The 26,253-nt window shown below is 40.5% G+C and overlaps 4 protein-coding genes across 7 annotated transcripts in view; all 4 read left to right on the top strand.

The window, feature by feature from the left end:
• LOC136691379 (zinc finger protein 850-like) overlaps window positions 1–7,326 on the top strand; it is a 54,498-nt gene extending 47,172 nt beyond the window's left edge. The window contains exons 12-15 of the mRNA XM_066663938.1: window positions 3,078–3,122; window positions 3,169–3,304; window positions 3,376–3,553; window positions 7,189–7,326. Of these exons, the coding sequence (XP_066520035.1) occupies window positions 3,078–3,122; window positions 3,169–3,304; window positions 3,376–3,553; window positions 7,189–7,326 (497 nt within the window). The remainder of the gene's footprint in view (window positions 1–3,077; window positions 3,123–3,168; window positions 3,305–3,375; window positions 3,554–7,188) is intronic.
• Window positions 7,327–8,014: 688 nt separating this feature from the next.
• LOC136692528 (zinc finger protein 679-like) lies at window positions 8,015–9,519 on the top strand. Of its 2 annotated transcripts, none has more exons than XM_066666020.1 (2): window positions 8,015–8,125; window positions 8,693–9,519. In XM_066666020.1, the coding sequence occupies exon 2, from the start codon at window positions 8,739–8,741 to the stop codon at window positions 9,438–9,440; it is 702 nt and encodes a 233-aa protein (XP_066522117.1). In that variant the 5' UTR covers window positions 8,015–8,125; window positions 8,693–8,738; the 3' UTR covers window positions 9,441–9,519. The 2 variants fall into 2 exon arrangements, with proteins under 2 accessions (XP_066522117.1, XP_066522119.1); XM_066666022.1 differs by lacking the exon at window positions 8,015–8,125 and adding an exon at window positions 8,184–8,288.
• Window positions 9,520–10,925: 1,406 nt separating this feature from the next.
• On the top strand, window positions 10,926–24,501 carry LOC136692525 (zinc finger protein 892-like). 3 transcript variants are annotated; one of them, XM_066666016.1, is made up of 3 exons: window positions 10,926–11,038; window positions 21,548–21,625; window positions 22,156–24,501. In XM_066666016.1, the coding sequence occupies exon 3, from the start codon at window positions 22,158–22,160 to the stop codon at window positions 23,037–23,039; it is 882 nt and encodes a 293-aa protein (XP_066522113.1). In that variant the 5' UTR covers window positions 10,926–11,038; window positions 21,548–21,625; window positions 22,156–22,157; the 3' UTR covers window positions 23,040–24,501. The 3 variants fall into 3 exon arrangements, with proteins under 3 accessions (XP_066522113.1, XP_066522112.1, XP_066522114.1); XM_066666017.1 differs by lacking the exon at window positions 10,926–11,038 and adding an exon at window positions 16,210–17,393; XM_066666015.1 differs by lacking the exons at window positions 21,548–21,625; window positions 22,156–24,501 and adding an exon at window positions 11,749–13,727 and having other exon boundaries at window positions 11,004–11,038.
• LOC136691378 (zinc finger protein 135-like) lies at window positions 14,885–17,344 on the top strand. The gene is made up of 2 exons (XM_066663937.1): window positions 14,885–16,107; window positions 17,287–17,344. Exons 1-2 carry the CDS (start codon window positions 14,885–14,887, stop codon window positions 17,342–17,344), a joined length of 1,281 nt encoding a protein of 426 aa, XP_066520034.1.
• Window positions 24,502–26,253: the final 1,752 nt, after the last annotated feature.

Genomic DNA, 26,253 nt, shown 5'->3' with positions numbered 1-26,253 from the left:
AGGACAGGACGGGAACAGGAGCGGCGGGTGCCGCCATAGTCACGGGGACAGGAGCGGCGGGTGCCGCCATAGTCACGGGGACAGGAGCGGCGGGTGCCGCCATAGTCACGGGGACAGGAGCGGCGGGTGCCGCCATAGTCACGGGGACAGGAGCGGCGGGTGCCGCCATAGTCACGGGGACAGGAGCGGCGGGTGCCGCCATAGTCACGGGGACAGGAGCGGCGGGTGCCGCCATAGTCACGGGGACAGGAGCGGCGGGTGCCGCCATCACGGAGACAGGAGCGGCGGGTGCCGCCATCACGGAGACAGGAGCGGCGGGTGCCGCCATCACGGGGACTGGAGCGGCGGGTGCCGCCATCACGGGGACTGGAGCGGCGGGTGCCGCCATCACGGAGACTGGAGCGGCGGGTGCCGCCATCACGGAGACTGGAGCGGTGGGTGCCGCCATCACGGACACAGGAAGCCCCGCAGCAACGTCCACGGGGGCAGGGGAACCTGCGACGTCGTCCACGGGGGCAGGGGAACCTGCGACGTCGTCCACGGGGGCAGGGGAACCTGCGACGTCGTCCACGGGGGCAGGGGAACCTGCGACGTCATCCACGGGGGCAGGGGAACCTGCGACGTCGTCCACGGGGGCAGGGGAACCTGCGACGTCGTCCACGGGGGCAGGGGGGCCTGCGACGACGTCCAAGGAGGCAGGAGACAGTGCGACGACGTCCACGGAGGCAGAGGAATCTGCGACGTCGTCCACAAAGACTGGAGAACGTACGACGACGTCCACGGAGGCAGATGAATCTGCGACGTCGTCCCTGAAGACAGGAGAGGCGCGCGTCGCGCTCACGAAGACAGGAGAGGCGCGCGCCGTGCTCTCGAGGACAGGGGTTTGTGCTGCTCGCCGGGCTCGCGCTGGAGCTGTAAAGGGTTTAGGGGGTTTCACAGGCGCACCCATTAGATCACCTCGAGGTGCGCCCCTGTTAGCCTCAGACCTCAGAGCTACGGAGGTGAGGCTAACAGCCCCTACCCTTAACGCCCCCCCAAAAATTTCCCCGGACCTGAGGGGGTAATCCTCCAGCGAGGGGGGAACTCCAGCACGGTTCTTCCGCCGACTCTTTCGACTCCCGCTGGCGCAACTACTCGATTCCCGAGTCAACTCCTCCGCTATAGGATCCGGAGCAGCGCCAGGCAGGAGCTGGAGCCGGCGACTCCATTCCGAGGCCGCTTTCAAAGCCTCCCCCACAGGATCTTTGGGGCCTGTGCGGAATGGAGTCCGGCGAACGGCACATCCCTTGAGATAATAGTCTGTGCTAGCTGCGTCCTGGTGGTCGTTCATTCTGTCAGGAGCGAGGGGCGGATAGAAAGAGGGCGGACGCACTCGCTAAAACACAGTTTTTTAATAAAGGGAGATAACAAAACAAAGAACGAAAACATACAGGGAAACAAGGCAGGCTAAATAAAACAAGGGAAACTAAACAGGGCAAACCGGACTGACAGACTAAAGAGTTCACAAAATAACGATAGTAAAGGAAACTGCGACATGAAACAACGACTAAGAAAACAAACACGGAGAAACTGGAGACAGACGGACAGACCAGGAAACAATACCGACTAGACATAGGATAAATGTGAAATGAGAACTGTGAACCAACGCGACTGAACAAAGGTGAAATGAGAAATGTACGACCAACAGGACGTGACACAAGAGGGCTTAAATACAGACACAAACGAGACACACCTGGACAGATAACGAGGACGGGCTGACACATGACACGGACGAGGAGGCGGGACGAGGGCGGAGACAAGGATATAAACAAAACATAGCCATGTGCAAATAAAGCACATGGCGGGGACAATAGACTGACAGGACGAAGGCGTGACAGAGCCTAAGTGCAGATCTGTTCAATGTTAGAGGTCTAAGAATTTAGAAAGGTGCTAATACTGAGTCAACATGCCAGTTAGTGTGCAGATTCTAAACTTGTTTAAATGCATGTCTAAATACTGGTTAATCATTCATATGAGTACATATAAGATACAAGATTTCACACAATTATAAATGCTTAATTTTAACTAATCATTTAAGGATATTTGTCCACTAACACAAAGTAATAAAATTATTTTTCACAACAGAATGTCCCTCGGCTCTTCCCGTTTTGGACAGTCTACGGTTATCGAGCTAAACTGAGAAACCTGGCTGTGGGGAATAGCCTCTTAGTTGCTGTGTGAGCTTGATGGTGGTATGACAGACCTCTCAGCTGAAGCTGACCAATCAGAGGATGAGCTCGAAGCGCTGCGTCATTGTCTACACTTGAGATTTAAAATCACCATGTAGTTTCCATGTAGTTAACAGCTGTGTTCCTCCAGTGAAGTGGAGAGGGAGAAGATTACTGGGGTGAAGGAAAGGAGGTAAAAAAATATATATTTTATTTATATTGAGGTATTTACGTTTATAAATTTAGATGATAATGAAGGTCCTATGAAATGTAGAATTAAACATTTGCAGTCTATTTAATAATAAGGTGATTCTAATCTTTTTTTCTGATATAGAACAATGCCAATAAACATTGATTCATTCATTCATTCCTTATCTGTAACCGCTTATCCAGTTCAGGGTTGCGGTGGGTCCAGAGCCTACCTGGAATCATTGGGTGCAAGGCAGGAATACACCCTGGAGGGGGCGCCAGTCCTTCACAGGGCAACACACACACACACACACACACATTTTGAGTCACCAATTCACCTACCAACGTGTGTTTTTGGACTGTGGGAGGAAACCGGAGCACCTGGAGGAAACCCAGGCGGACACGGGGACAGTCACCCAGAGCGGGAATTGAACCCACAGCCTTCATGCCCCTGGAGCTGTGTGACTGCGACACTACCTAGAGAAGTTAACCGTTTGAAAATGGCGTTCACACCAAGCTCCAGCTCTCAGCAAACGATCTACAATTCCCTCCAAACAAACTCCACCCACAGACGATCACAGGAAGCTCCAGCACAGGAGAGAAATCAGCACTTCTCCAAGTGCGGGAAGAGTTTTAGTAAACACAGTCACCTGCAACAGCACCAGCACATTCATGGTGGAGACAGAATGTTTCAGTGTTCACATTGTGGGAAGAGATTTCTAAATGATACCACCTTCTCCAACACCAGCTCACTAACTCGGGAGAGAAAGACCATCGCTGCTCCGACTTCATCAGCGAATTCACACCGGAGAGAAGCCCTATCACTGTTTAGAGTGTGGAAAAAGTTTTAGAATCAAAGGCACTCTCCAATCACACCAGCGAGTTCACACCAGAGAGAAACTGTATCAGTGTTCGCTCTGTGGGAAGAGCTTTAACCATCCGAGTAGCTTCCAAAGACACCATAGAACTCACTCCGAAGAGAATGCTCACAGTGCAGCAAGTGTTTTACCGACAGATGTACCCTGCAAAGACACCATCAGATTCACACCGAGGAGAAGCCGTATTTCTGTACAGAGTGTGGGTGGAGCTTCAGACATTCCAGCACCTTAAAGACCCACAAGTGCATTAAACTCACTTGTAAAGTTCAGAGCGATGATGTTCCTACCTTTTATTTTTAAGTTAAGAATGATTGATCTTGAGCTTAAAGAAACAGCTCTGAGCTCACCTCAGTAAACAACCTACGGCAGCAAATCTGTCTTATCAGAGTTTGAAATTCATTTAATTCATTCATTCATTATCTGTAACCGCTTATCCAATTCTGGGTCGCGGTGGGTCCAGAGCCTACTTGGAATCATTGGGCGGAAGGCAGGAATACACCCTGGAGGGAGCGCCAGTCCTTCACAGGGCAACACAGACATGCACTCACACCTACGGACGCTTTTGAGTCACCAATCCACCTACCAAGATGTGTTTTTGGACTGTGGGAGGAAACCGGAGCACCCGGAGGAAACCCACGCGGACACGGGGAGAACACACCAACTCCTCACAGACAGTCACCCGGAGCGGTAATCGAACCCACAACCTCCAGGCCCCTGGAGCTGTGTGACTGCGACACTACCTGCTGCGCTACCGTGCCGCCCTACCTTTGAAATTGTAGGACTGAATTTTTTTGCACTGAAATTCTGCATCTGAATTTTGTTGCTTTTGAATTTAAGTCTTCAGATTTATACCTCTGAATATTTTGCTTCGCAATTATGCATTTGAATATAATTGCTCATTAATTGAACTCGTGAATTTTCAAGAACACATTTTCACCTTTATTATTCAAGGTTAATAAATTCAGATAAAAAATTCAAACAATATATTTCAAATTTTTCTCAAATTCGGTAGACGAAATTCAGATACCAAAATACGAGTTACAAAAAATTCAGAGTACACATCCGGGATATCAAGGATAAGCAATCGATTCATAAGGATTTTCTCTTTCACCTTAAATGCTGCAGTAGTTTCAGTCTATCGCCGCTAGATGGCGAAATACGAACACAACTTCCATACCGTGGAAAAACTACAAGTTTAGCTTCCTTCCGTGGATATTATCTCTTTATTTTCAAAATGTCTCAAAAATCAGAAAGACTATTGATCAATAGTCTGTTATATTGTGTTTTTACTGAGCCTTTCAGATTTTTGAGACACTTTGAAAATAATACGGAATACGGGTGGGTTTTGAAATCAAGAGGAACAATGCGCTGTGATAAAGGAGACGAGAAATATATTTGTTTTATTCTATATATGGTTGTTGTTTTTTTTAATACACCTTTTAGGTAGGGAACGGACAAAGGCTGCGGAGGAAAGGCTTGATTTTAAGGTAAATATAAGAGGTTTTATTACAAACAACAAAATTTAAAAAAGAAAAACAACCAGAACCTGAATCACATTTATTATGTGCTCCAAGAAATAAAATATAAAGTGGATCAAATCCATCCTGTTGCAAAGAGAAATCTCTGTTTAAACAAGAGAAAGAGACAAAGACTGATCTCCAGCTCCATAAACATTAGACACATTGTTCGTGCTATTTTTCTTGGAAAGAAAGTTAATTTAAACTCCACTGTGAAAAACACAAGCTACTTTGTTGAGTTTGTACTCTGTAATGTGTAAGGTTAGGGTTTTCTAGTGTTTTATTATAAACTTGTTTTTGTGATTTTAAAATTGTTATCAGTGTTCCTAACTTTTTTTTTCTCTTTCTAATAAGATTAATGTCCTTGTTCAAGTCTTCTCCTGGTGTGCCCCCCAAAAGGAAAACCTCACAGCCATGAACTCCATTTCATTCCATTATCTGTAACTGCTTAACCAATTTAGGGTCGCGGGGGGTCCAGAGCCTACCTGGAATCATCAGGCACAAGGCGGGAATACACCCTGGAGGGGACGCCAGTCCTTCACAGACACACACACATTCACTTTCGAGTCGCCAATCCACCTGCAACATGTGTTTTTGGACTGTGGAAGGAAACCGGAGCACTCGGAGGAAACCCACGCAGACACGGGGAGAACACACCAACTCCTCACAGACAGTCACCTCGAGCAGGAATCGAACCCACAACCTCCAGGCCCCTGGAGCTGTGTGACTGCGACACTACTTGCTGCGCCACCGTGCCGCCCAGCCATGATTTCTGGAGAATTTAAATTTGAGGAAATAGAAATGGCAGTAATCTCCAGCTCTCAGAAGATCTGTGATTCTCTCCAAACAAACACATCCCAGTCAAACTTCTACAGAAAAGAAGAGAAATCACCACTGTTCGGAGTGTGGGAAAAGGTTTATTCAGCGCAGTCACTTACAACAACATCAGAAATTCACACTGGAGAAAAGCCCTTTCAATGTTTAGAGTGTGGAAAGAGTTTTAGAGTGAAAAGCTCTCTCCTATCACACCAGCGGATTCACACTGGAGAGAAACCATATCAGTGTTCTAACTGTGGAAAACGTTTTAGTCAGCAGACTAATCTCCGCTCACATCAGAGAATTCACACCAGAGAAAAGCCATAAGAGTGTTCAGAGTGTCTGATTTGTTTTGAAGGCAAATATACTCTCATTAGATACCAGCAGATTCACACTGGAGAGAAACCGTATTACTGCTCCGAGTGTGGGTGGAGCTTCAGACAGTCGACCAGCTTAAAGATTCACAAATGTATTAAACTCACTTGTGGTGACGTTCACAACAATGATGTTCATACTTTTTATTTTTGAATTAATCTCTGTTTCAGCTAAAAAATGTATTTCTATACACCCCCCCCCCCTCACACACACACACACACAACCCACCACCCTCCCTTCCCTCAGAAAAGGTTTGAATCAGGTTCATGGTGAAATTACTGTTTTATTAAATAACTTACACTCTCAGAAAAAAAGGTACATTATTGGTCACCAAAGGTACAAGTGTGTAAAATTCCAGTTTTGTTCCTTAAGGGTACATTGCATTCTTTTCTCCAGAGGTAGATATACATGTTTGTAATATTTCATTATAGAAATGTCATATAACAAAAAACATAATAAAAGTCCTGGAGATGAAACAGGGTGTATGAAATCAACACATTTTAAAACCTAAATTATAATATAATTATGTTCCCTAATTAAATGTACAATTGAAGGTACCACAATGACAACATATCTGACAATGTAATACCAGTAAGTGTGCTTTTCACACAACCTTGAAACAATGTAAACATACAGCAATTGCAATGTATACAAACAGTACATAAAATCAATAAATAGAAAATGCATTTGTAACTGGCATTGAAATAATTATGTATCCAAAAATATAAGGTTAAATTGAAATACTTACAGGATGAAACTGTTCCCTGAGGCTGGTGACAGATGCTGGCGCGCCGCCGTCACAGAAAAGAGCGCGAATCTTCATCGTCTTCTTCTTCAGTGTTTTTACAGCGGTTCGCTTCTACCACCTTCCGTTTTCTCATTCAGAGTTAAGTAATTTTAAAGTTGTCGTTCCAATCCAGTCGTCTTCAAAAACTTAACAATTTCCCCCCTTCAGCACGGCGCTGTCTCCTTATTAAACCTATTTATCATAATCATTTCTGTCGTTCGTCATTACATCAATATTCTAAAATATTACAATATTAACAGAGCTTACCTATAACTATATAGCATTTAACAAGTTAAAATAATGATTCTATTTATTTAACATTTTTACATCGTTTTCCAAAGAGTATTGTCTTTTATTTTTAGATGTGGGCCACATACGATTAATACGCAGTACTTAATAAAATGCTCTGATCAGTGTAGTGTGCTAACTGCAATGGCAATCGCCTCGCCAGCCGACAGTGCCAACGTGCAACTGGAATTGGGCCAGATGCAGAGTGTCGCATTCACGCCGAGCCTCAGCTAGCCGACAGTGTCAACGTGCAGCCGGACTTGGGCTAGATTCAGGGTGCCGCATTCACGCCGAGTAACAGCCAGCCGACAGTGCCGAGCCTGAGCCAGAATCGGCCCAGATCTATCTTGCTAGCTGGGGGTAATGAAAATAAATTTAAGAACAGCAGCTCATTTAGAAAGGTCTTTTCGGTTTGATCTTCAGAAACATACAGTATATGTTTCTTCCATGGAGTCTCTACAGCCTCTAGAATGATAAGGTGATTAATATCATCTGATGAGTTTGAAGCTAAATATTCAACAAATTTGAGAGAATATAAAAAGCCCTGGAATATGAAAAATGATATTATTTAAACAGCTTAGAATTAGCTTATGTTTGTTGATTAATCCTAATACAAATTATATACTTACAAAAAATAAATATGCAAAATTGCTATAGTTAAAATAACAGCTTTAAATAAAAATGTCTCAGGGTGGTCCCTTACTGTCTGATATCTGAACATTTGTGTTTTTTTTTGTGAAGTGTGGATCAGGTTTGAAGGCTGCTCGTACACAGTTCTACTGTCTAATAATTGTATGCACAATTCATGAAATAAACACACATTTAAAACTTACAAAGAATAATCAACATTTCCCAACGCCGAGACTCTCCTGGCTGCTATAGGGTGTTGCTAAGGTGAACGAGTTCTCAACTGACCAATCAGCGGCGTCGGTCTTCAGCTCCAGGGGGCGGGCTATGTCGGAATATGGGTGGAATTTAAATAATATTTCATATTTAATCACTTGGGGCGCTGTTTCTACAGCTGTGGTTCTGCAGAGAGAATTACAGCGCTGTGTTGAAGAAAACGAGGTAAAAAAAATCTATTTATATTAATTATGAGTTTGCAAACTTACAATGATCGGCAACACCACATGTTTGTAAAACTGAGGAGTACAAAGTAGATTTTGTACGGAATTTCTTCTGCATTTTTGTGGTGACGGAAATAGCACTGTGAGAAAATGGCAGAAAGAAGGTAAATCCAGGCATTACGATTTTAGCCTTTTTTTAGCACGCTTATGCAAAACCATTCACATGTGCAGAATCAGGGCTGAAGACCAAGATAATGTGTTTATAATCAGAAATAGCTCCAATTAACTGCTATAAATAATATAGTTTGTAGACAATGATTGTAGCTTTTGTACAGTTTGCAGACCATTTTATTAATGATAATTGTTTATCATATATTAATTATATGTTTATTTATAGTCATGGTATGGCCTACAAAAGGGAGACGCGAGTTGTGGTGTTAGTTACATGAACGCTGCTCTCACCTGTTCAGAATGAAACTTAATTTTGTTAGTAATTAGAAGTGTTCATCTTCATTTTAACAGTCATCCCAGTTCATACCTTTTCCTGTTGCTGTCCTTTTTCCTGCAGAGTTTCCACCTCAAACACAAACTGAACAGGAGAGAAATCTGAGACGATGGAGACCACTGGATGCACTAGCTTTCAGCAAGCAATGAGTTCTCTTCGTACAAAAACACCTCACAGACGATCACAAAAATCTTCAGGAAAAAAAAGGAATTACCACTGTTCAGTGTGTGGGAAGAGTTTTATTAAGCAGAGTCACCTTCAGCAACATCAGCCCATTCACAACAGAGAGAAACTGTTCAAATGCTTAGATTGTGGGAAGAGGTTTTTAAGAAGATATCACTTACAGCAACATGAACACATTCACACCGGAGAGAAACCCTATCACTGCTCTGGCTGTGGGAAGAGTTTCAGTGGATCTGGCAGTTTACAAAGACACCAGCGAATCCATACCGGAGAAAAACCGTATCAGTGTTCAGAGTGTGGAAAGAGCTTTAATCATCCGAGCAGTTTCCAACGGCATCATCTCACTCATTCAAAAGAGAAACCCTTTTACTGCTCAGAGTGTGGAAAGAACTTTACCCTAGAGAGTCGACTCCAGCAACACCAGCGAATACACACCGGAGAGAAACCGTATTTCTGTTCAGTGTGTGGTAAAGCTTTTAACAGTCAGAACGGTCTTCAAACACATCATCTCATTCACACCGGAGAAACGCCATATCAGTGTTTACAGTGTGGGAAAAGTTTTAGAATCAAAAGTACTCTCCAGTCACACCAGCGAATTCACACTGGAGGAAACGTTTTTTCCTGTTAAGAGTTTACAGAACGTTTTAGTGGCAAACATGATCTCTGAAAACATCAGCAGATTCCACCAGAGAGGATCCTTTTAAAGAAACACGTACATTAATTTCACTTGTGATTTGCAAATCACAATAAAATATTGCTAGCTACAAGCTGGAATGTGTATGTTTTTTATTTTTAAATAATTTGTTTAGGTGGCAGTTGTAGGGCTCCCGTAATAAAGTGATACTGATAATGTAATTGTAGTCAGTAAGTGTCGGGATTAGCTGATTATGTATAGGCATTTTCAAGATGAGGTTACATTAGAGCCACCAAAATACACAGTAGCCACCTGCATTCTGACCCAGTCCTAACCCAGTGCATGTGAGCTGTGGCAGATTTTGTGGTATTACATTACAATTAAATAATAATTGTGACATAAAAACGTTTGTAATTTCAATCTTAAGAGAATGAGATTACAACTGTAGGGGGAGCCAAGGAGCAAAAATACCAAACCTTACCTAGTGTTCCTTTGAGTTACAAAGTCTCATCACTTTCTAGCTGGGAACACTTGGAAAGAAAAAGGCTTGAGCTCATAAAAACAAACGTCACTCACTGCTGCCTCCTAGTGTTTTGGTCGCAGCTCAGCAATTGAAACAATTTTGTTTCAACATTAACCTTTTATGATGAACACAGCTGTGGATAATGATGGTAATAATTATTACTGCGAGAGCTCTGGGCTATTGTTGATATCCTAAGAGAAATCTCTGTCTTGTATGAAATATCTATGTTAGTTTGTTTAAATGCACTGCAGTTTGTTTTACATTGTTTTTTAAAAGTAAAAATATCAATGCGCATATGTTTCTTTAAAAGTAAATGTAGTCAAGGAGACAGCGGACCACGGCTGGTGACTGAGGGCAAACTTGGAGGTCCACTGGCGTTTTGCACAGCGTTTTCTGGGTGGGCTGCTGGTGATTAAACATAATTTTAAAATATTTTAGCACGTTTTCATTCACAATCCAATTTACTAATTATTCCTTAAATGGGTTCTTGTGTAATTCTTTATAATTTGGATTAGTAAATCATTTCAATCCAGCACAGTGTCAACATTTTATATATCAGGCTTATACTCATTATTATATCTCTCATAGTTGTTGGTAATAGTTGTATTAGTGTGTTTTCCAGAATAAAAGTCTCTGTGAATTTAAAATCTATTTGAGGAGATTAAAAATCAGTCAGTGGTGTGCCAATCTTTTTATGCCAGTGGACCATATTTTCGCTGTCTGTTGGAATGAAATATTTGTATGGCTGTATGGTATTCCACACGGCACGCGTTTTTTGCTGAGAAAGTCATTTGTTCAGTTATGGAGCTTTCTACCCGCTGAGCTGTCCTGGTCGCTAAGGTGGTTGCTAGAGTGACGTCAACGACTTCTCAACTGACCAAACAGCGGAATACGTCTACCAAAGACATGCCAATCAGTGCGGGAGGCGAGCTTGGTCCAATACGGGTGGGATTGAAATAATATTGTTGTATTTCCATCTTCAGTCCAGTAGGGGCACTGTTTCTACAACTGTGTTTCTCCAGTGAAGCGGAGAGGGAGAAGATCACAGCGCTGTGTGGAAGGAAATGAGGTATAAACTCTTTATTTGCATTGTTTATCTCATTTATCTTGTTTATATTGTGTTTACGAAACTGAAATGCCCGGAGACTGCAGGGTTTTTAGTAGATAACAGCTGTCTCAGTGAGAGCCTGTGTAGAGACTTTGTCTGACAGCAGCTAATTAAATTCCCTCGGGAACACAAATGTGAATTCAGAAAACTGGCCTCTGTTTATTCTCAGAGATTTTACTTTAATCAGCTTTTTATTTCCCCTGCGGATGGGAAAGATTATTTACAGGTTTCACGTGTGACCTGTATTTCCACCAGCTGAATACAAATAGAGAAATACTGAATTAAGCAGATTTTCCATCACCATTATCAGTGATTATGTTTCTCTCTGGTCTGGAGCAAAGATTGATTTGGATCTATCCAGATTTTATTTAGTTCATATGAACAAAATTGTTATTCTGCCATTTCTGTCAGTGGGAAATTCAGTTTACACCCAGAATTCCTTATGTGTGATGCCCACACTCATACGACACCTGGTCCTGTCTGTTTTAAAATAAGTTAATTAATGAAAATAAATAAAAATGTGAACTTGTTTTTGTGTCACTCTGTCTACTGACTCTTTTAATTCAAGGTTAGGGCTTTCGCTATAAACAGACATCATTCCTCAGTCAGTGAAATCTCTCTTACTTGGAATTCCATATTGGAATTTTGTAATGCTTATGTTTCTTCTCCAGACATGAGCATTGTTCCAGTCCAAGTCGTCCCTGTATGTTTCCCCCCACAGGAAAACCTCACACTGATAAACTCAGGAGAAATTAAATGTGAGAAATTTGAATGTACACCAAGCGTCAGTTTACAGGATATATCCGCTGAGTCTGTTTGTATGGACGGTATGGGAAAGAAGAGAAATCACCACTGTTCAGACTGTGGGAAGAGTTTCATTCAACGCTGTCACTTACTACAACATCAGAGAATTCACACCGGAGAGAAACCGTATCACTGTTCTCTCTGTGGGAAGAGTTTTAATCATCCGAGTAGTTTCCAAAGACACCAGCTCACTCACACACAGGAGAAACCATTTCACTGCTCAGTTTGTGGAAAGAGTTTCACTCAGTTTTGTCATCTCCAGCTTCACCAGAGAATTCATACCGGAGAAAAGCCTTATTCCTGCTCAGAGTGTGGGAAGTGTTTTAATCATCCAAGTAGCTTTCAAAGACACAAGCTCACTCACACAGAAGAAACACAACAACAGATGTCGGAGTGTGAGAAGGACTTAAATATTCAGAATAATTTTCAGTTACATCAATGTATTCGTAACAGAGAAAAATGTTATGAATGTTCAGAATGTGGGATTAGTTTTTGGGACAGACATTTGCTCCTAACACACTTGCAGATTCACACCGGGAAGAAGAGAAATCATCACTGTTCAGAGTGTGGGAAGAGTTTTTCTCAAAGAGGTCACCTTCAGCAGCATCAGAGAATTCACACCGGAGAGAAACCGTATCACTGTTCTCTCTGCGGAAAGAGTTTTAATCAGCCGAGTAGTTTCCAAAGACACCAGCTCACTCACAAAGAGGAGAAACCATTTCACTGCTCAGATTGTGGAAAGACTTTTACACAATTTTGTCATCTCCAGCTTCACCAGCGAACTCACACTGGAGAAAAACCTTATTCCTGCACAGAGTGTGGAAACAGCTTTAATAGTCACAATAATCTACAACGACACCAGTTAATTCACACCGGAGAAAAACCACATCACTGCTCAGAATGTGGGAAGAACTTCAGAAACAGAGGAACATTTCAGGCACATCAGAGAATTCACACCGGAGAGAAACCGTATCAGTGCTCAGAATGTGGCAAGACTTTTAACCAAATCAGTAATCTCCGAACACACCAGCGAACTCACACTGGAGAAAAGCCGTATGAATGTCCAGAGTGTGGGATTGGCTTTGGTAACAAAAGTGTTCTCCAAAAACACCAGCAGATTCACACTGGAGAGAAACCATATTACTGCTCAGAATGTGGGCGGAGCTTCAGACATGCAAATAGTTTAAAGTTGCACAAATGTGTCCAGGTCACTTGTGATGATTTTCTTAGCAATTACCTTCACATTTGTTATGTTTAGGTTAATTGTATATAGCTGATAAATATCATATCAATAATAATGATTAACAGGTTTTTTGTTTATTGTATGCAGCTGTTAAACTTCACAATTATGTAGGCAAATGTGAAGAAAGTGACTCAGAAAACGTGTTTTTAATCAGAGCTGTTTTGACTTTCTGTGCTGATGGCTGAACTTTGAGAGTTTTCTTGTCAGTCCGAATCAATGGCCACCTTGTTTGACTGGTGGCAGTGACACAAACATGGAGTGAGCATGTAAGGAGCCTCAGCACACACAATGTCTGTAGTGTTCTGTTGTGTTTACCTGGTGAATCCCAGCCAGAATCCTAATAATACACGTAATAGATAAAATAGGCTTAAAAACTTCATTGCTGACATTTAGATATTTTTTAATTGTAACATTTGTGCAACTGAAGTGAATACCCCTTCAATATGAAAGTCCCCTTCAACAAACTGACAGTCGATTGAATTAATTGTGTGTGTGTGTGTGTGTGTGTGTGTGTATATATATATATATACACACACATTATAACGTCTGTGTGCTTATGCCCCACTTTACACTGTGTTATTTATGGTTTGTATATACAGTGCTGACGATTAAAGTACTCTTTATATGTTTCTGTTGATGATGTAAGGAATCAAAAATAAAATGGACAATGAGAAAGGGGAGTATAGAGTATTAAGTTCTGTCCTGTTGCTATGGTGGTTGCTACAGTGACGTGAATTTATTTTTCATCTGGCCAATCACCGGCGAGAACTCCTACAATCCACCAATCACATCGGAAGGCGGGGATTGACCAAATACTGGTGGAATGTTAATAATAACGATGGAGTTTCCCTTCCACTAGGCGGCGCTGGTTTTGTGAGTTTCTCCAGTGAAGCGCAGAGGTAGGAGAACACGTCGCTGTGTTGAAGGAAGCGAGGTATAACGTCTATATTTATTTGTTGCGTGTTCATTACTCTATGCTGATCCCAAAGTAGTGTCAGGAATATTCAAATATACTCGATTGTTTCTGAAGTGAAACAGACGGAGAAATGGAGGGTTTGAGGCTATTGTTGGGTGAGTTTTTTGTGGATCTGAAGAAGAAACGCGACGATGTTCTGGATAAACAAAGATACTCGCACAAAAGCACGTTCAGTAAAGAAAACCCAAAAGAACCCTCCTGTATCTCGGGATATGAACACAACAGAGCTGGATAGAACCGGACTGTGCTTCTGGAGCAAACCCAAACTGGATATTCCCACGAGGTTGGAATGTTCAGCTAGAACTGGAGAAATCTCATTGCAGACTGGAAACAAATTTAAGAGAACAGAGAGAGAGAGGCTTTATCTCCTGCTGCATGTGTGGAAATGCAGTGTGTCCAGATGTTTGTAAACAGTTATATTCTGTGGCATACTATGAATAACATTAGCATGTGTTTCAGTATATATTTTCTGTTTATATTTCAGAATAAATGAAATGCTAATTGACATGGGCATAGCCACTCACTGTTACACATACCTGATAATTTCTAAAACAAATATTGAAATGAAATGTTCTGCACATAACCCCACAGTCATCAAAATGCCAAGTGTGGATTAATTGCATTTTAATGATTCTCTATTTATTTCTCTTCTTCAGAAATTAATGTCCCATTCCACATCTTCTCCTAGTGTCTGATTAAAGGAACCTCCTCAAACATCTCAGGACAGAGCACCAAGGGGAAATACCTCACACTAATGAACTTAGGAGTGATTAAATGTGAAAATATGGAGTTTGAAGAAAGCTCCAGCTCTCATCAAGAGTTGCCGGATAGTCTTGAAACCCACACATGTCACAGAGAGAAGAAAACAGAAAAGAGAACACACCACTGCTCTGAATGTGGGAGGAACTTTAGTCAAAGGGGTCACCTTCAACAACATCAACTCATTCATACTGGAGAGAAACCATACCAGTGTTTGGGCTGCGCGAAGAATTTTAATCATCCGAGTAGTCTCCAAAGACACCAGAGGACTCATTCAGATGAAAAACCTTATCAGTGTTCAGAGTGCGAGAAGGGTTTTAACAGTCAGATCAGTCTCCAAAGACATGAGCTAATCCACACCAGAGAAAAACCATACACTTGTTCAGAGTGTGGGATTAGTTTTGGAGACACAAGTGGCCTCCTGAGACACCAGCAGATTCACACTGGAAAGAAAACATCAGGAAAAAGAAGAAACCATCACTGTTCAGAGTGTGGGAAGAGTTTCACTCAAAGAGGTCACCTTCAGCAGCATCAGAGAATTCACACCGGAGAGAAACCGTATCACTGTTCTCTCTGTGGAAAGAGTTTTAATCATCCGAGTAGTTTCCAAAGACACCAGCTCACTCACAAAGAGGAGAAACCATTTCACTGCTCAGTTTGTGGAAAGAGTTTCACTCAGTCGTGCCATCTCCAGCTTCACCAGAGAACTCACACTGGAGAAAAGCCTTATTCCTGCTCAGAGTGTGGGATGTGTTTTAAGAGTCAGAATAATCTCCAGCTACATAAGTGTATTCACTCAGAAGAAAAACTCTATGAATGTTCAGAGTGTGGGTTTAATTTTGAGGATGAAACTTCCCTCCTAACACACCAGAAGATTCACACCGGGAAGAAAAGAAACCATCACTGTTCAGAGTGTGGGAAGAGTTTCACTCAAAGAGGTCACCTTCAACAACATCAGAGAATCCACACTGGAGAGAAACCGTATCACTGTTCTCTCTGTGGGAAGAGTTTTAATCAGCCGAGTAGTTTCCAAAGACACTTACGGACTCACTCAGAGGAGAAACCATTTCACTGCTCATTTTGTGGAAAGAGTTTTTCTCAGTCGTGTCATCTCCAGCTTCACCAGAGAACTCATACCGGAGAAAAGCCTTATTCCTGCTCAGAGTGTGGGATTAGCTTTGGTAACAGAGGTGCCCTTCAGAGACATCAGCAGATTCACACCGGAGAGAAGCCGTATTACTGCGCAGAGTGTGGGTGGAGCTTTAGGCATTCGCGAACCTTAAAGACTCACAAGTGTATTCCTCTTATTCGTGGTGATACTAATACTTATTATTTTTAGATAAACTGTAATGTATGTCATTCTAGTTTAACTGTACCCTAATGACATCACTGGCCCTGTTCATGAACGTCTGAAAACAAATTACGATATGAGTCATTGCCATGTAGCTGTTTTTAAATTTTAAATGTAGCTGATTATTGCACTTGAGACTTAGAAACAGCAGGAGTTCAAATAAACAAACATTACTCAGTACTGCCCTCTAGTCGTGATGTAGTCATAAGACCTTCACACAGGTTCATTTGGCTTTATTTTTCTTGCAGCTCAGCAGATCAGTAAAACTTCCCTGTGCTGGTTCTGATAGAAACATATGAAAGACTATTACTGAAAGAAATAACTGATTAGGTGATTAATAATTGTGACAGGTCTGAACAAATGTTGTAACTAAAGAAAAATGATAATGATAGTATTCTGTAATTATACATGGTGTCTTATTATTATTATTATTATTATTATTATTACTAATATTTGTCTGGATAAAAAGCTAAACCATTTGGTTTTAGTGTTGGGTTTAGTCTGGTTTGTGTTTAAGCGTGTACGAGTAGGACGGTCTTTGTGATTACTTTAATTAATGTTTTGTTTTTACAAATTCTCCAGTTCCTTATCATTTATGGTTTTGTCTTTTCTCATGTGACGCTTGTAAAAATGGAAATACTCAACAGCACCATTTTCAACATACGTTATTGCAGTGTAATTGCAATAAGGTACAGTGTTTATGATATAAAAACACAGTTTAATTCACAGCACTTGTAGAATTATTCATTTTGAAATAAAAATCTGTCAGGAAACCATTCTGATATCAACTTTAATGAGGTATAAGTGTCTACACATCAAAGACCTAATGTTACACAAAGAGTTTGGTACTTAAAAAATGGTTTTGGCTCCAGAATTTTTTTTTGTCACAGAAAGAGAAACAACAGTGGTTAGTAGGTTAGAAGTATCTTGGCTCTTTCTGTTTAATCTGCAAAAAAGTAAGCAATCAGAATGATCACTTAAAACATAGATCCCCAAGCTCATCCACAAGCAGAGCACACTTGTTTAATCAACTAGTTTCCCCTCTAAACAGTTAAAAAGTGTGTGCTTCTGTTTAGTTGGGAAGAAAACCTGCTGCCACACCAGCCCTTTGTGGATAAGATTGGTGACCACTGACTTAAAGGCAACATCTGCCAATTGTGAGGAGATGCTGTTCTGTTTTAAGGTGTGTGAGTAAGAATTGACTGTATCTTTTAAGGTGGAGGGGTGTGTGTGAGTAAGAAGTGACTATCTTTTCATGTGGAGTATTGTGTGTGAGTAAGAAGCAACTGTATCTTTCAAGGTGGAGTGGTGTGTGTGAGTAAGAAGCGACTATCTTTTAAGATGGAGCGGTGTGTGTGAGTAAGAAGTGACTGTATCTTGTTGGTGTCTGAAGTGTAAATTGTCTGTAGGTGTTTATTCACTGAATTCCCACAGAAACTCATGTGTAACTAGAGCTGTTTAGTTTTGTAGCACTTTCGCTCTGTGTTTACTTTCATGCAGTTAACGCTCTACTGAATTTAGAGTCAGTTCTACCTTAAGTAATGTAACTCACAGAAACTGTTCAGAATGCCTAATATATCTGCATATTAGACCTAAATAATGATGTGTAATATTTGTATTTTTAATTCTGTAAGGAACATCAGAGCATTAGAGAAATGGAGTGATGGACAAGAGAGAAATCCTTTGTTAGACTTTGTCTGATCTAAAGCAGAGATTTTGCTTCTCGTGACACAACTTGACTATAACTGATATTCTTCAGAATTTAGTAAAGTAAATTTATAATGTAATAAACTAGTTTCAACTGCCTCATACAACCCGCTATGTACCATTTTTATTACAATAACATAGGCATATTCCACAGTTACGGACATTCTCGTAATGTTTTTCTCAGATCACCAGCATCCTACACTTCGCCAGTTTATAGTAAAAAGAGGAATGATCTACTAAGGGCATATTGTAGTCTATGAGCGTTAAAGAAGGAGTCAGGAGAAACACATTATTTTGCCCTTAACATGGCATAAGGTACAAGGACAGTGCCGGTGTTGTGCCGAATTCAGCACCCCCGCCGCGAGATGCATCCCCGGCATCCCTTTAGTCCTAAGGGAGGTTAATCGGCGTTTTATGACAAAACGGGCAAAATATCATGTTCATTTCCGTCAAAATAAAAATAAATCGCCTTTTCCCCAGTAGAAACACTCTAGATGTTGAGATGTAAAAAGAAAAGGTCGCTTGTAAATAATAAAATGATATAATCTACATGCAACACTGCTTATTCTGAAGTCAGCTTCGACTTATTCTAAAACAAACGTGTACGTTCATTTTCTGACCACAATGAAACACCTACATATCCTGTCGCAATTTTTATGGAATATTTAAACACTGGAAATGAATAGGAATATAGGACAAAAGCAGCGAAGTGTAAATAATATTACCACTTCATTACTGTACTTGCTAAAATGTTATATCCATGAAAATGTACACATGCTGCCACTGCCTGAACATAACTGCAATATTAATAGTTGAATTAGAAAGAAATGTACTCAATTTTAATTCTGGCTACATTTCTGTTTTTGCCATGAAACTTATACAGGTATTTTATATTGATCCTATAGGTGTACTGACAAAAACAAACCATATTTGTGTGTACAGAAAGAGAGTTATGATGGGGTGCTTTTTAAGGCAGTCCACCTGCTTGAAAAGGCACCCCCTCTTTATTCTGGCTACATTACTGTTATAACCGTGAAACTTATACAGGTATTTTATATTGATTCTATAGGTGTACTGACAAAAACAAACCTTATTTGTGTGTACAGAAAGAGAGTTACAGGGGGGTGCTCTTTAAGGCAGTCCATCTGCCTGAAAAGGCACCCCCTCTTAAAAATGCTGTGTGTTTTAAAGTAGAAAGAAATAAGCACTTGATTCAAATACGATATTTTTTGAAAAATACAACCACACATTTATTTTATAATATAAAAACAATATATTATGAAAGAAAATATAATATATAAACTGCACATGCAAATAAACATTAGTATCTAGAAACAAGTTCAAGCAAACTTGTAGCATAATAATATATTATTATGGCAAATATTTTAATGACAATATATACAAAAGTATGTTAATAAATAAAAAACAAATATTAAAACTATTAAAAACTATTATAACAATCAACAGTTAAACATTTTTTTAATTATCTTAAAGTACTTTTATCTGAAAATGAACACAATACTGTATACATATATACATACCTTACATTTGCAAATAAACTAACTTTAAAAGATTCAAGTATATTTAACCAAAAAAACATGAGATGTTAGAAAGAAGAGCACCCCTATTTTTATGCTGGACACATGTAGTCTCTATGCAGTGTAGCCAGAATTAAGCAGGGATGTCTTTTCAGGCAGATGGACTGCCTTAAAAAGCACCCCATTATAACTCTCTTTCTATACACACAAATATGGTTTTTTTTTTGTTAGTACACCTATAGGATCAATATAAAATACCTGTATAAGTTTCATGGTTAAAACAGTAATGTAGCCAGAATTAAGAGGGGGTGCCTTTTCAGGCAGGTGGACTGCCTCAAAAAGCATCCCCCTGTAACTCTCTTTCTGTACACACAAATAAGGTTTGTTTTTGTCAGTACACCCATAGGATCAATATAAAATACCTGTATAAGTTTCATGGTTATAACAGTAATGTAGCCAGAATTAAGAGGGGGTGCCTTTTCAGGCAGGTGGACTGCCTCAAAAAGCATCCCCCTGTAACTCTCTTTCTGTACACACAAATAAGGTTTGTTTTTGTCAGTACACCCATAGGATCAATATAAAATACCTGTATAAGTTTCATGGTTATAACAGTAATGTTGCCAGAATTAAGATGGGGTGCCTTTTCAGGCAGGTGGACTGCCTTAAAAAGCACCCCATCATAAGTCTCTTTCTGTACACACAAATATGGTTTGTTTTTGTCAGTACACCTATAGGATCAATATAAAATACCTGTATAAGTTTCATGGCAAAAACAGAAATGTAGCCAGAATTAAAATTGAGTACATTTCTTTCTAATTCAACTATTAATATTGCAGTTATGTTCAGGCAGTGGCAGCATGTGTACATTTTCATGGATATAACATGTTAGCAAGTACAGTAATGAAGTGGTAATTTTATTTACAATTCGCTGCTTTTGTCCTATATTCCTATTTATTTCCAGTGTTTAAATATTCCATAAAAATTGCGACAGGATATGTAGGAGTTTCATTGTGGTCAGAAAATGAACGTACACGTTTGTTTTAGAATAAGTCGAAGCTGACTTCAGAAAAAGCAGTGTTGCATGTAGATTATATCATTTTATTATTTACAAGCGACCTTTTCTTTTTACATCTCAACATCTAGAGTGTTTCTACTGGGGAAAAGGCGATTTATTTTTATTTTGACGGAAAAGAACATGATATTTTGCCCGTTTTGTCATAAAACGCCGATTAACCTCCCTTAGGACTAAAGGGATGCCGGGGATACATCTCGCGGCGGGGGTGCTGAATTCGGCACAACCGGTGTTGTGCCGAATTCAGCACCCCCGCCGCGAGATGCATCCCCGGCATATTTAGTCCTAAGGGAGGTTAATCGGCGTTTTATGACAAAACGGGCAAAATATCATGTTCTTTTCCGTCAAAATAAAAATAAATCGCCTTTTCCCCAGTAGAAACACTCTAGATGTTGAGATGTAAAAAGAAAAGGTCGCTTGTAAATAATAAAATGATATAATCTACATGCAACACTGCTTTTTCTGAAGTCAGCTTCGACTTATTCTAAAACAAACGTGTACGTTCATTTTCTGACCACAATGAAACTCCTACATATCCTGTCGCAATTTTTATGGAATATTTAAACACTGGAAATGAATAGGAATATAGGACAAAAGCAGCGAATTGTAAATAAAATTACCACTTCATTACTGTACTTGCTAACATGTTATATCCATGAAAATGTACACATGCTGCCACTGCCTGAACATAACTGCAATATTAATAGTTGAATTAGAAAGAAATGTACTCAATTTTAATTCTGGCTACATTTCTGTTTTTGCCATGAAACTTATACAGGTATCTTATATTGATCCTATAGGTGTACTGACAAAAACAAACCATATTTGTGTGTACAGAAAGAGACTTATGATGGGGTGCTTTTTAAGGCAGTTAAAACAGTCACATTCCCCACGACCCCGCGGCAGAGACCGTCCGAATGACACTGCTACTATTTTTCTGCGGTTAATGCAGCGAGGTTTCGCCGGATAACGGGTGGCTTTAAAAATAACATTTCAATTGTAATCTGTCCGTCTACCCAGGAGGGGCGCTGTTTCTACAGCTGTGTTCCTCAAGTGTAGCGGAGAGGGAGAAGATTACAGCGCAGTGAAGGAAACGAGGTAAAAAAAAAAACTCTTATATGTTGTTTATATTATTAACATCGTTTATAATGTATATATGCACATTAATTTAATTGTACATTAATACACACTAGCAGATTTTCATACTTAACCTCTGTGTTTTATTGAATTTCGTGTATCTGTTTTAGACATCGAAAATAAAAGACAAAAATATTATCCATCAAGTGTCTACAGGCGCTCTCTCTCTCTCATATATATATATATATATATATAATATATATATATGTGTGTGTATTTATGTATATAATATATCCCATAGGTTAAATACAGTAAGTTACAGCAAAGAAAATTTGAAAATTTCCTTCAAACCCTTGGAATAGAAACTTCTGTTCTACAGAGAGAAACATCATTTCATTGTTTACAGAAAAGAGTTTAAAATGAAGAAAGGGAGAGAAAGAGACAGAGAAAGATAGAAGTGAGAGAGAGAAATGCCTGACTCCATGAACATTAACCCTGTTGCTCCTCCAGCTGCTGACTGCCTTTTTGGATGTTTTTCTTTTCTTTTTCAGAAATGAGAGACGTCCCAGTCCAAGTCTCATCCCCACAGGAAAACCTCACCGTGATGAACTCAGGGGAAATGAAATGTGAGAAAATAGAATCTACAATAAACTCCAGCTCCCAGGAAACTCTCCACACAAACCCATCTCACAGAGAAACTCGGAACACTACAGCAAGGAAGAGAAATCACCACTGTTCAGAGTGTGGAAAGAGTTTTATTCAACGCTGTCACTTACTACAACATCAGAGAATTCACACCGGAGAGAAACCGTATCACTGTTCTCTGTGTGGGAAGAGTTTTAATCATCCAAGTAGTTTCCAAAGACACCAGCTCACTCATAAAGAGGAGAAACCTTTTCACTGCTCAGTTTGTGGAAAGAGTTTTAACCAGTTTTGTCATCTCCAACTTCACCAGAGAACTCACACTGGAGAAAAACCCTATTCCTGCTCAGAGTGTGGAACCAGCTTTAATAATCAGAACAGTCTCCAACGACACCAGTTAATTCACACCGGAGAAAAGCCGTTTAACTGTGCAGAGTGTGGGAAGAGTTTTAGAAACAGAGGAGCCCTGCAAATACACCAGAGAATTCACACTGGAGAGAAACCTTATCAGTGCTCAGAGTGTGGGAAGAGTTTTAACCAAATCAGTAATCTCCGAACACACCAGCGAACTCACACTGGAGAAAAGCCGTATGAATGTCCGGAGTGTGGGATTGGATTTAGTGACAAATGCACCCTCCAAAGACACCAGCAGATCCACACCGGAGAGAAGCCGTATTACTGCGCAGAGTGTGGGTGGAGCTTCAGACATTCCAGCACCTTAAAGACCCACAAGTGCATTAAACTCACTCGTGGCGAAATTCACAGCAATGATTTCCATATTTATTATTTTTAGCACAACTTTATTTAGGACTGACTTTAATTTTGTCAATTAAGTTCCAGGCTGGATTTGTGTCTGATAATAATAATAATAATATTAATAATTAATAACATTATTATTATTATTAAGGTCCATTGTCTGAGGCTTTAATATCTACAATGTATAATCTATTAAATATTTATTTATAAATGTATACATTTTTCAGTAGTGCATACGTAGATAACATAAAGGTGTGTAAAATATCCTGACACACACAGGACACTAACACAGGGACACACACTGGCACACAATGGGACACTAACACAGGAACACAAACTAACACACATACAGGACACTAACACAGGGACACACAGATGGCTGGAATCCAATAATGGTTTATTTTTCCAGTTTTCAGTAACTGATATTGGAGCAGTAAAACAAGCCTCGGAGCTCTTACTTCTCACACTAGTCACTTAAGTAATGCTGCTACACTTCAGTGAAAAAGTACAAATTACTTTCATAAAAACTACTCTACACTGATTATATTCTGCCTCAGGTTTAAAGCCGTTTTCAGTAGGAGTTCAGCGGCAGTGAAAGGGTTACTGCATCAGGCGTCTTTGAGTGTGATTTATTTCTGAATTTTATGAAACTGATTAAGCACTTGAGCATTTCAGGAAAATATTTTAAATGCAGAAATACTAAGTTCATGCTGTTTTTCAGGTGTGCTCCTATCGATTATAGTATGTTTCTCTAATGAGTAAATGAATGAAGGAGCTCTAAAGGGATCCTGTACTGAAAGAGTCACTGAAAACTAGAATCTTGTCTCGATGAGAAAGTTATAAATGCCACATCGGAAAACACATTCATGAACTGAGAGAAACCTTCTTCACAGAAATAAAGCTTGTTTCCACATGCTCAGTGGAAAATGGATGTTGTCTTTGTGGGGGTTGTGCTGTAATGAGGGGAAAAGGTCTGGCTGATCTTGATCTTTAAGGTTCTTATGTTCCTGGTACCAATGTTCTTTACATCCATCCAGGGAACTTGCGGAGGTGATTTTATTAAATATAACTATCAGGAACAAGGACAAAGCCGCAAAGCTTCTAAAAGAGAAATCATTTTAATAAAGAATCCATGTTTATATTTGTGGCTTTTATGGTTAGTACCAAAGTGTGCAGGGTTAATGAAAACCCATCACATCACATCAGCCCAGAGAATTACGAGGACACACTAAACCAGCCTTGGTCCATTTCCCAATTTTACACTGTTTTTAAATTATAATCAAGTAATCTTCAGTAAAGTGATACCATATGTGAGTGTTAATATTAATAATAATAACAACGTTGATAATAATAAATGAAAATGAATTGCTGTGAATTATAGTCTCTGATAAGGGGGTAACAAAGTATGCAGAGCAACAGGTGGACTACAATCTTTAACTGTAGAGCTACAAAGTGTTCCTGTGTGGTGTGTGGAGCTGATAAAGGGGACTGAGTGTAGATACAGGGTTGGTGATACGAATCCAGTGATGGTTCAGTGTTAATACACAATAAATGATATAAAAACAGTACTGTGATGTTTAAAGAAGTGGAGAATGCTCCTTCGTTGCATGGTTTTTGGTTTTAAACTGTAAAATTATTAAACGTAATATCAGTACAATCACACAGACACTAATAACACAGTGCACAGCTTTGCAGCGCCAGGCTCCTGTTCCTCATTTGTTCCACGCAGCGGCACTGTTTCTCGGGCTGCGTGTCTCTGGCCTCAGTGGAGCGGAGAGGAAGGCCCGTGGTGATGGCGGTCTGCTATTGTTTATAATCTTCAGCTCGAATTCTTAAATTCTTAAAGAATGTGCTTTGTTTTGGACTGTCTTCGGAACCGAACGCCGTTCCTGTGTTTCCCAACAGCGCGGAACTGAGAAACTGCTCCAGAACCTTCGACACCGCAGCGCTTTGTGAGATACGAGGTAAAAACCGCATTACTCTAAAAATACACAAATGTACAGAACTCCCTCTGATCCGGTTCAGCTGTGATTAACCTCTACAGAACCACATGAGCCTCATATTACCATGCACAAATTGGTGAGTTTGATCCAGAACTAATCCTCAACACCAGCCCCTGACCCTCACTGATGATTATGAGGCTAAACTCCATCAGATCCTCACAGCTATGTTCCATCCTATAGTCTTCCCAGAGCTGTAGATTGTCCCTATTCTTAGGAAAGGCACTTTTCACGTGTTTGTTTGTTTCTGAAATTAGATCCTAAATCCTGTTCCTGATCATTATTATTATTTGTTTTTTTTATTTGTTTCTGTTTTCACAGTGAGTTCTGCTCTTAGAAATTCCTGACGTTCTGCTCCTGGTCTTTGCTTGCATTTAGTGTCTGTTTCACTACAACATCTTAATTAATTCACCAAACAGCACCAAGTGAAATCAGTGGAGGCTGAATATGAAAATATGGAATCAACTGAAATAGAAACAGGCTCTGGTCCTCAGGAAACTTCTCCCGACCCAGATTCTGTCCTTCCCACAGCTCAGAGAATTCACATCTGTTTGGAATGTGGGAAAACATTTACACGACTGAGCTACCTCCGAATACATGAGCGAATTCATACCGGAGAAAAGCCACATCAGTGTACGGAGTGTGGGAAGAGCTTCAGAGACCGCGGTGATCTCAGAACACACTTTCGAATTCATACAGGAGAAAGACCGTATCAATGTCCAGAGTGTGGGAAGAAATTTGCCCAGTTGGGTCATCTACAAACTCACCAGCGAATTCACACCGGAGAAAAACCGTATCAGTGTTCAGAGTGTGGAAAGAGCTTTATCGTACAGAGCAGCCTTCAGCTGCACCAGCGAATTCACACCGGAGAAAAGCCATTCATCTGCTTTGAGTGTGGGGAGTGTTTTAACCGCCAAAGCCATCTCCAACGTCACCAGAGAATTCACACCGGAGAAAAGCCATTTGAATGTTCAGAGTGTGGGAAGAGTTTCAGGGACAAAGATACACTCCAAAAGCACCAGCGAATTCACACTGGAGAGAAACCCTACTGCTGCTCGGTGTGCGGGAGGAGCTTCAATCAACAGAGTCACCTGCAGATTCACCAGAGAATTCACACCGGAGAGAAACCATACAAGTGCTCAGCCTGTGGGAGAAGATTCACCGACAGGAGCACTTTCCAAAAACATCGGAGAATTCACACTGGAGAGAAACCGTATGACTGCACGGTGTGTGGGCGGAGCTTCAGACATT

This window comes from Hoplias malabaricus, chromosome 3 (assembly GCF_029633855.1).
Source record: "Hoplias malabaricus isolate fHopMal1 chromosome 3, fHopMal1.hap1, whole genome shotgun sequence".
Taxonomy (NCBI): Eukaryota; Metazoa; Chordata; class Actinopteri; order Characiformes; family Erythrinidae; genus Hoplias; species Hoplias malabaricus.
This window is presented reverse-complemented; position numbering and strand designations above follow the sequence as displayed.